Source organism: Oculina patagonica, chromosome 4, assembly GCF_052425735.1.
Source record: "Oculina patagonica isolate OP01 chromosome 4, crgOcupat, whole genome shotgun sequence".
NCBI classification, from domain to species: domain Eukaryota; kingdom Metazoa; phylum Cnidaria; class Anthozoa; order Scleractinia; family Oculinidae; genus Oculina; species Oculina patagonica.
In genome coordinates this window covers 2,864,627-2,875,684 of record NC_135761.1, presented here as the reverse complement: position 1 = coordinate 2,875,684, position 11,058 = coordinate 2,864,627, and the positions used below count along the sequence as shown (strand labels likewise).

Sequence of the window (11,058 nt, the reverse complement as noted above, 5' to 3'; positions counted from 1 at the left end):
TTAACAGCAACGAAGAAGACACAAGGCTTCTCTTGGCAAACGGTTTTAATGTGGTAAGCTTGATTGTTGATTACCACTATATTGCTCAAGTCATTCTGAACTAGCTACAAGCGGTGTTGACCTTCTATTTATGTTAACAAGCTATAATTTCAATTAAAAGACAAAAGTAAACTTCTTTGTTATCGAAAAGTTTGATTGCCTCAGCTGTTTGGGCCGTCGAGAACAAACGAGTCGTAAACTTAGCCCGATTTGTTTACTTGTGCATAAATCTGTATTTTTAACTAAAGGAGTATAACTTCCAGAGGTGAAGCCATGAATGGAACATTCTGATTGGTCTAGAAGCTCGGTTTATGAAGAAATATTCACCGCGCTAGGCGGTGAATATAGCAACTCAAGGTTTGGCTACTATTAAAGCCATTCCATCTTTGCCATCCACGCTACTGAGTAGTGAACATGGCGGCATTTGCTCAACGGACATTTCTCTCATTTAAAAGAAATCACTCCAAGCCTTGAATATTTAAAACTTTGGGAATTTTGCAAATTAACTTTCAAGGCTTTTAGACCGAAAATATTTTCAAGAGCTGGTTTTCAAGGCATTAGCATTAATCGTAAACATGGTGGTTTTGGAGATCGCACGCGGCCATTAGAAACTCAGTCAGATCGACTGACAAAACATTATTTAGTTCTCGTCTCATCGGAACTAGACATTTCGAGAGGATTTACACAATTGCTCAGAAGTCACCACCGATTAAACAAAGGTACCAGATATCTATCTTTTTGTAGTGTTTGTTTTGTTCTGTTTTATTGCTTTAACTTGAGTGTAAATTACGATTTCAATAGATGAATTAAACTGGTTTACACGTATGTAAGCGAGTACTTGGATTTGTTGTTTTCGTGTTTTCTATTGTTATTTTGCACTTCTTGATATTCACCTCTGAAAATTATACTAAAACAATTATTCGCCTCAGGCTCAGTGATTACAGTTGAGTAATCCCTTTGACTTCGTCTCGGGGATTATGGAACAATAATCACTGAGCCTGAGGCGAATAATTGTTAAATACTATAAGAGTAATATTTCCTGTTTACGGAATGCGGTCGTCTGTATCAACACTCAAGTTAAGCGAGTTGTTTTGAATTTGGTGGTTGCTGATCAACATCTTCCTTCTAACTTAAATTTGTTTAAGATAAAAAATCCCAAAATTCAATAATATTGAAATCCCCAAAATATACCTAAAATATCCATAAGTTAATAAAATTCCCCAAAATATGAAAAGAACCACCACATAGTTAATTTAGAAATCTCCCCGTAAAACCCTTAAAAACTAGTTTTCAAAATATAGCCAACAGTAGAGTTAGCTTTTGAAATTTTTCTCTCAGCAAGTGTAGAGGATTCACAGGTGGCAAGTTACGGTTTCTTGATTTTCATGAATGTAGGAAACTGGTCCACATAACAGGTTATAATTTGAGGAAGATTTATTCTTGCGAAACGTTCTTTAATATTTGTTTAGTATATTAAAATCCAGAGGATTGACAGCCGAAGATAAATCTTAGTTGAGGTGTGTCATATTTTCCCACCCGAATTACAGAACGAACAAAAAAAAAACAGCGAAGAATTTGTACGCGTTCAACAGGCCAAGGTTATCACTGAGATGGCAAGTTGTACATTTCGGTAATAATTAATAACAAAAACAAATAATTGCAATTGAAATTTGAAAGCATGGGAACGCGTTGATTTTGATAGTACTATCTTTCACCTGATGCAAACGTAGTCTCAGAGAGACCCTTTGATTTTTAGCTCCTGCCCGTTATTTTCCACGATTGTTTTTGCTTTTCATCTCTCACATGCAAGTGCGAAAATGAACGTCAAATACCGCATTCTGGTTGGAATTGTTTGTTTGAAAACTGATGTTTAACCCATGCACCCTGCTTGGGTATGACTTAAGTTATGTTAGTAGTTTGTATTGTTTTTTATCGTCGCGGCGTAAATTTCCCTGACTCACTTTAGTTACAGTGATTATTTTATTCTGATATCAGAGAAGTGGTCAGTTAAAATATGAATCAACCGTTCGGTGGTCTGAAGGGCACTCTAGTCGCATACTACAACTACGCACATTGTACTCGTGAAATCCCTACCCTGTTATACAGTTGTTATAACGCGGGCTCACACGAATGAGCAGCGCGAAAGAATAACAAATGACACCAATTCCCCCATCAGTTCAAAGAAATCAGTTATGATTTTTTAAAAATCCTCCTCCAGTACCGGAATGAGGGGGTAGGTACAGGGGGGTAGGTACAATCAGGGGGTAGGTACAATCAGCACCAAGAAGACAGAAGTAATGTACCAGCCAGCCCCGAACAAGCAGTACCACGAGCCGCAGATAACGGTGAATGGTCAGACACTACAGGCAGTTGAGTCTTTCACATACCTAGGCAGCACACTCTCTCGCAATGCAAACATTGACACTGAGATCAACAACAGAATCTCCAAGGCATGCAGCGCGTTTGGGAGACTGCGGGAGAAAGTCTGGGAGAGAAGAGGAATCAGCCTCAATACCAAGCTTAAAGTCTACCGTGCTGTGGTCCTCACCACCCTACTGTACGGTTGCGAAACCTGGACTGCGTACAGACGGCATGAGAAGCTGATCAACCACTTCCATCTGAGGTGCCTCCGAAACATTCTCCACTTTCGCTGGCAGGACAAAGTCCCGGACACGGAGGTACTGAAGCAGGCAGACCTTCCCAGCGCCATAACCATCATGCGCAAGGCCCAGCTGAGATGGGCAGGCCACGTCTCTCGCATGCCAGACGATCGCATTCCAAAGCAGCTCTTCTACGGAGAACTCTGCTCTGGCAAGCGCACAGTTGGAGGGCAACGAAAGCGCTACAAGGACAGTCTGAAAGTCTCCCTAAAAGACTTTAACATCAGCACTGAGTCCTGGGAGTCTCTTGCCTCCGACAGACCCTCCTGGCGCCAATGCATCACCAAAGGAGCCCAGGCAGCAGAGAAACGCAGGTCCCGTCAAGCCGAGGAGAAGCAAGCAGCACGCAAGGGAAGAGCCGTCAGCACTAACAGCACAGCCCCTACCCACTTCTGCTCCACATGTGGGAGAGGCTTCCTTGCCCAGATTGGCCTTATCAGCCATCTGCGGACTCACCAAAGAATCTAGATGTCTTATGGTCATCTTCGAATACGAAGGACGAACAACACAGAATAGGGAGGAGGGAAAAATGGCCAAAAATTAGGGAGGAGGGAGAAATTTTGGTAAAAAATAGGGAGGAGGGAGAAATTGGCACAAAAAGTAGGGAGGAGGGAGAATTTGGCGCAAAAAAGTAGGGAGGAAGGAGATTTACTCTCCTCTCCCTTCCCCCCTCCGGAATCAAGTCATATCGACGCCAATCTGTTTCTATACTACGAGCAGTCCCTATTTTTTCAGAGACAAGAAGCAAGGCTGACACTACGTAGAAATGAAAAAACCTTAACGGGACAACGACATGATAGAGTCCAAACTGAAAGTCAAAAATGCAAACTCTGGACAGCTGTTTCGACCTGATTGGGTCTCTTCAGCAGAGTGTATGCCGCACAGAATAGACAACCAGCGCAAGACAGTTGTCTATAAAGTGCTCGTGGTAATGACAATCCGGATGGGCTCAAATTCAAACACCCGCCCATTGATCATAGCCGCGTGACTATTACTCAATAGGTCAAGAATTCGAAATATCATGTCGTTGTCTCGATAAGGGAAGTGAAAATAGACAGAACTATCCTTACACTGAAAACATGGACAAAACCATGTGAAAAACGACACTGCAAACATGGGCAAAACCATGTGAAAACAGTGAAAATGTACAGCATATCGGGCCCATCCAGATTGTCATTATCACGAGCACTTTATAGACAACTGTCTTGCGCTGGTTGTCTATTCTGTGCGGCATACACTCTGCTGAAGAGACCCAATCAGGTCGAAACAGCTGTCCAGAGTTTGCATTTTTGACTTTCAGTTTGGACTCTATCATGTCGTTGTCCCGTTAAGGTTTTTTCATTTCTACGTAGTGTCAGCCTTGCTTCTTGTCTCTGTATTTTTATTTTTGGCTGATTAGAGCTGTCGCCAGCTCCTACGTAAACTAGCAGCAATTTCGTCCGCGGTCCCTTGCTTTCTATTGTCACCTATTTTTTCGCAGAGTCCGTCGAGCTTGAAGTGAAATTTTTTTTTGAAGAGTCCGTCGAGCTTGAAGCGAAAAAGATAAATGATCGCGCGAGTGGAGGTCGACGGACACTGCGAAAATTTTATCGCTTCACGCTCGACGGACTCTGCGAAAAATCACACAGCGGTCAAACGCAAAAATGATGTCACCTCCGGTCTTCGCCGCCTCGAACTTTTGACTCGAAAGTGGGCAAACTTTTGCAAGAAATTGTTAAAGAAATAGTACGGTGAAAGAACAGTTCAAGCTGGGACACTCAGTGGAGATGAATTATCAAATTTCCAATCCATAAGCGACGTATAAACCTTAACTTTCCAGGGACGGCGTTAACTTTTGGCTTTAAAGCGAAAGTTTTCGAAAAATTTAAGACTTTGTATGGAAAATTTTGGCGGCAATTAAACAGGAACTGCGCACGCGCGCTGCGTTTGACCGCTGTGAAGTGGCGCTGCGCAGGGGTCGCGCTCAAGGTCGCGCTGCGCAAACAATGAGAATTTTTCGCCAGCGCAGCGCAGCGTTTGTGAACGGTCAGCAGTCGTTGCCCATCATTCTCGTCCCCAGTGCCCTTCGTCCGTGTCGTTACCTTGGTAATTTCATAGCAGACGAAGTTTGACTTCTCGAAGACTTTCAAGCGCTTCCAATAACTAAAGTTATCATGAGTTATTACTTCTAATTGTAATAAGTGAAATTGGATTTATTCTAAAGATGCCGGTGAAAAAGAAAGGTGGTAAATCCAAGTATGTGAGCGCCATTTTGACATTTGACTCTACAAAATGTAGATCGATAAGCTTACTATAAAATTAAGGTCATAGAAGTTTAAATTTGAGTTTCTTTGCATATTTTAAGTCAGTTCACTTTTCTGTATCTCGATTTAGATCTGGAGGTAAAAAGAAAGGAGCAAAGAAAGTCAAGAAGTCAAAGGAAGAGCTTGCCAAGGTAAAAATTCACTCCTTCATTCATGTACATGGTCAAATGGCATCTGGTGTAGGACATACATGTATTTTCAGATATTTTACACAGACTACAGACTACGAGAAAACATGTAAGCTTATATCGTGTTACCATTACCATTGTTGAGAGCCAACCATAAACAGGCTAACCGAAATGTTATCCAGTCTAACTGGAGCGCTATGAAGTTAACTGGAGTGAAAGTCTGCAGTCTACAAATGTCAGTCAGCCAATGACCAGAAGGAAGGGGGGCATTGGGGCATATTAGAAACCGCAAAACCTAACAAAAAATCATCAAAACCGCAAAACCGCAGTAAATTTTACTTTCTGTTCAGTAACAAGCTTAATCATACTACTCAAAATAGCACTTTGAACAGGAAACCAAATGGGAAAAACTGATAACCACATTGAATACCAAATCCAAAAAACCACTTGTATTTTTGCTGAAAACCGAAAACCAAATGCTAATAGAAGGAAAACCCGCAAAACGCATAAGACACCAAAACTGAAAAACCGCAGTTTGTCGGGGCAAAAACTGGAAAACCGATCTAAAAATGGCCAAAACCGCAAAACCAAAAATCCCAATGCCCCCTCAGAATGGCATCATAGTCGAATAATTAATGCATGACATCTGTACTCTTGTATTTGACAGGAAAAGCTTGAAAAAGCAGCATCAGCCTTTGAAGCTGCCGATGATCTTCATGCTGCTTTTGTAGCTCGTATGGACAAATGGATGATCGATAACTATGCCCGGGCTATTGATCTCTTTCGTCGATTTGATATTGATGGTGATGGTAGTTTGTCATACGAGGAATTCTATGCAGGAATGAGAGACTTAAATGCGCCTGCTAATAACTTGGAGTTGTATATTCTTGCAAAGAAGCTAGATAGAGATGCTAATGGTCTGCTGGACTATCTTGAGTTTTCAAAAGGCTTGAAATACTACAAAAAAGAAGAATGTGTCAAAGATGATGGTCTGCCAGTTCTGAGATTTGAGAGAGAAGAGTTGGAGCAATGTCCATGCTGTAAGCTGGGATTATGGCAGCCCCCTAAGGAAAAGTACCCAAGGTTAGCTGGTCTTGACAATGACTGTCATTCCCGAGACAATAAGTACATGTACCATATCTTCTTGTTTAAACGTCAGTAGCACTTAAGGCTTGGCACAGACTTTTAGTGCTCACAAGGTCTACATGAACGGCTAACTCTTCTTAGAGAAAACAATAGAATAAATAACATTAACAATACCCCTAGCCCCAAACACAGTAGCAGCTGCTACACAAGAGGACCACTAGAATTACAAGCTTACGAGAGCTGCTACACTATCAGATTTTACATGTACCTTACCTTCAGTGCAACCTCGTTCCCAGGGTCTCTCTCTCCCCGCCCCCAAGAGCGAGAGAAGAGAGACCCTGGTTTAGTCTGGTCACATGCTTCTGGGACAATTGAGTACATTAGGGAGGGGTCCTCTAATGTCAAGAAATTTGTCGCATCGTCCTTTGTCACATTCCACGCGAGGCTACTACATTGCACCGGCCAAAGTGTCCTTCAATGGCTTTCCATAACATCTTTGGCCGCGGTGAGCAATTCCTGATTACCCTTCCCGAAGCTGAGATATTTACAATGTGTAACGTCCATAACTGGGACCTCTGCGACGAAAACGTGCCTTACGGCTAGCAGTTTGGAAAAGGATAGCTGTTCGTATAATAAAACCGTTCGTCAGACACGAACAGGATAAGATGCTGTTCTAACAAATCGAAATATCAGTTTAAAAAATCGTCAGCCGTTCCAATAGCTCAAGTTATCAGTCCAAAAAAATCTATCCGTTCGCATCTAGCCTGCGAACGCAGACACAGGCTAGTTCGCATCAAACGATAAATATCAAACTAAAGAGCTTAGTATTCGCTGGCGGTCACGTACGAGCTTTGTAAATATGCGTCGGTCCACAAACACCTCATGAATAGTCGCGGTTCTTTTTCTGCTCAAAGCCATCTTCGCTTTCAAAATATACGATTATCAATGCACGTTTTACTCAAGACTTGAGTTTTATTCAACAAGTTTTTCGAAAATGTATCGATCTTTACAGTTGCAAATATCAAGCGCTTTTGATTTGAGCTCGAGGTTCAAACTATATCTCCCGTGGGAATACACTGTTGGCTCGTTCCTGTGAGCATTATTCCCGCTCGTAAAAAAACAGAAAGCTTTGCTTTTTTCGCTTCCCTTATCTTCATTTATCACTTTCATATAAAAGACGTTTGATTCACAGGATTCAAATTGACAGCTCCTTGCGTCGATCTTCGCGTGCGATGGTTTTACAAAGTTTCCAATTAAGACAAATCAACGCAGCCGACAACAGCGCCCGCTTATATGTTTATTAAAACGAAAATTTACTCGCATTAAAGTAAACGAGAAGTACTCGGCACATCGTTGAAATTCTTATAACTATAAATTGTGCCAAGCCTCATCTATTAGCTTCTATTCCAAACGTCATTGTTCTGACCTACAAGAAAGTCATTGCCATCGCGTTACAAATATGTCGACAATGGTTGCACAGCAAATGCAGACGATAACAACTGTTGTTTCTCTCAGGTAAAAATTTATGTGCCTTACTCTTGAGCCATTCGTCTTGTGCTGTTCAAAAAATCTTCATCAGCCGTTCAGCTGTTCGACTTGTGCCATTCAAAAATTTTCTTCAGCCGTTCACATACATCCTCCGCTGCGGCAAGCAATTCCTTGTTAGCTTTCGCAAATGTTTACAATGTTTAACGTCCACAATCTACAACAATTTCTTTACAAAATAGTACTGGAGCAGCACACGGACGGACGATGAATAGATTTTTCCAGTGTTTGCAATAGATTACCGTCTGACATTGCCGTACTAAATCGTTAAATCAGTGTTTATTTTGGTGGCAACACTTTCCGCTCTCCCCTATACTCAGTAGTGACAAACACGACACTTATCTGCCCCTCCCCCATGTTGTTTATTTGTAATCTGCTAGAATCTAGCAGACACGTGACCAGACTAAACCAGGGTCTCTCTTCTCTCGCTCTTGGGGGCGGGGAGAGAGAGACGAGGAACGAGGTTGATGCTCCTCATAAAATTTGATTTTATCCCAGAAAGGATACCAATTTGGGCATGGCTAAAGCTTTTTGACCCCCTAAAAAAGACCATTCTTCAGTCTAGACTGCCAACAAAGTATGGCAGTGCTTTTTCTACTTCTCTGTGTCATTATACAACCATAAAGGAGACCTTGACAGCTAAAAATATTGGTATTTTGTCCATGTAAGTGAGACTGAAATTCTTAATTTACACCCCTATTAAAGGAGAAAACCAGTCCCTTTCATATGGGATTACCCCCTCCCTGAATCCTCAAATAAATGCATCATTTTTATTAAATCTGAAACCTTGTGGATCCAGTTAATATCCATGAATTTGATTGGTTCTCTCATCTCTGTAACTGTTCAGTGATGCATGAAGAATTAAATGATTGCATGTGTATTGTCCTTGAAAGGGAAGGTTATTCCTGATTTTTGGTTATAAGCCCCTCCGTATAAGCCAGGGCTTATAACTGGAATTTTACAGTATGTACATGTATAAATGCAAAGCTCTGTGTATGATCATGCATGTCGATCCCTTAAGAATAATATTCTGCTAACCTGATTTTCTGGTTTGACAGGTTTATAAGTACGGAACTCAAACTTGTGACATTTGCCAACCTGCCGCAGTTGAAGTCTTATCCAGGACATTTCCAGATATTTGTTCATGCCCATATACCAGTTTATTCTATAGAGTCAATAATCAACGAGAGGTTTGGAGGGACGTCAAGGAAAGTTGTTATATATTGCACGACCAAAGAAGGAAAAAGAGTGCAGTTGGATCGTCACAAGACTCTTGAAGAGTGTGGCTTTTCAGGTGGCCCACGACCAGAACCTCAGCTTGTAGAATTGTTATATGATTTTGACGTAGAATTTAATGACTGTCCAATTCTTATGAGTGATCATTATTTTACCTAACATATGTGAGATAATGCCAGTGTTTTTGTGTACATGTAGCTTTCCAAATACACCTGTTAAACATTTCCTAAATTTTTATGTTCCAAAAAATATCCAAACCCTTCACACAGAAGCCTTTTTGGTTTTGACCCCCCTCCCAGCCAGCCTCCCAAAAACAAACCTCTGAATTCCAATTTTTTTATTAAAAGCCTTATAATGTCCTTTACAACATAGTTTTTAAGACCCAACTCCCTCCCCCTTGGAATTTCTAATGACCTTTCTTGGGGGGTGGGGTATGGATAGTTCCTGGAACTACACAATACCTAAAATAAGGTGCGACACTGCAATATATTCATGTCTCATACTAAGGGATCTTGAAGCCTTCAACTTGATTTCTATCAAAAGATATATATTCATTCAAGTGTACATTATTTGCAAAACTACTGTATACTCAATTGAAAAATTCCCTCTATACAGACATAAAAAATTCTGTGGCCTGTAATAATCATGATCAGCTCTACTGATTGTACTTTTTGTATTTTGAATATAAAATGAAAGGAAACCAGCCAATAACATGTAAATCCTTTGATTTTGTGACACAGTCTTGCATAATTTTTTCTAATAATTTTGTATGTTTGCAAGAATTTCAATCACTGAAAGATTTTTTTAATATTGAATATTAGGAACATGATTGTATTATAATAATTTATATTTGATCACTTTAACCATTTTGATTATATATTGAATGTATACAATGTCAATTGGTAGCATCAACAATTAATATTTATTTATTGATATACATGTACATGATTGAAGTAAAAATATCACATATCTGTAGGCAGTTATTGAAAAATTCCCAACCGAGTGTGAGCTAATGTTATTGGAAGTAAAGAGTGATTTATTTGATAGCATGGATAACATAACTGTAGAGATTTTTTAATATTTCCCTTAAACTAATTATTTGTAAATATGACTTTTTGAAAATGAGAAAAGATATAGCTCACAATGATGATTGCACAGAGAAAGAGTGATTGTAACATAAAAATAAAAGCTTTATGAATGAACTGACATTTCCACTTGACTCTGTATGTTCTGTTATCAGTGGAGAGGCACGGCGAAAGGAAACCAGAAATTTACCTCTTTAGCTTCGCATGAAAATAAGGGTCATGAATGGTACCAAATTAGGCTTCTGCTCGGAATGCTTGCAAAATTTTTGTGGGTGTTCCAGTGGCGGATCCAAGTGAGGGGCCCAGGCCCCCACCTTATCTTCAGGCCAAACCAAGGCCTGTAGGGCTGAGAAAAGAGAGCAGATCCCGGGAGCAGATCCCCCTTCGTATTCTTGGAGTCTGGATGATCAGGCCCAGGGCCGTAACTAGCAAGAGGCAAGACGAGGCACTTGCCTCGTCTTGATTTGAACCCAAAATGAAAAACGAAATATTTTTTGTTGGGAAAATTATCCCCAGTTGAACGATATTGATATTTCTTAAGAAATATCTCATGAAAAATGTCTCTGAGAGTGATTCAAAGTTCTAGATTTCAAAATTTTCTGGAGGGCATGCCCCAGAACCCGCTATCAAGATCTTGCCTCGTCTATGGCAAAGGTCTGGTTACGGCCCTGAGGCCCCCCACTTACCTGAAGGTCTGGATCTGTCACTGTGCTCTTTTGCTCGTGCTCGCATACTTTTACAAGTGCTTGTATGCTCAGTTTTTAGTGGAGGTAGCTTTTTGAAAGGTGCACGTTGCTCGCAAGGGTAAGTTTTTGTCAACGCTTAAGCTAGCAAAGACCAGCAAAGAAAAATGCTGCACTCTCATGCTTGATTTTTGTTCCCCTCCCCCCTTCCAAAAAAATAATGGTCCGTTCCTAGTTAACAGCTTTGACAAAGTCAAAACCACCACTCATGACCACTCGCAGAATGCGCTCGC

At 40.7% G+C, this 11,058-nt stretch overlaps 2 protein-coding genes across 2 annotated transcripts in view; one reads left to right on the top strand and one right to left on the bottom strand.

The window, feature by feature from the left end:
• The window catches only part of LOC144651269 (leucine-rich repeat-containing protein 69-like), a 204,359-nt gene that overhangs the window by 170,192 nt on the left and 23,109 nt on the right, over window positions 1–11,058 (bottom strand). The gene's annotated exons all lie outside the window — the stretch shown is intronic.
• Window positions 4,805–10,198, top strand: LOC144649141 (uncharacterized). The gene is made up of 4 exons (XM_078508596.1): window positions 4,805–4,934; window positions 5,073–5,133; window positions 5,798–6,213; window positions 8,820–10,198. The coding sequence occupies exons 1-4, from the start codon at window positions 4,903–4,905 to the stop codon at window positions 9,154–9,156; spliced, it is 846 nt and encodes a 281-aa protein (XP_078364722.1). The 5' UTR covers window positions 4,805–4,902; the 3' UTR covers window positions 9,157–10,198.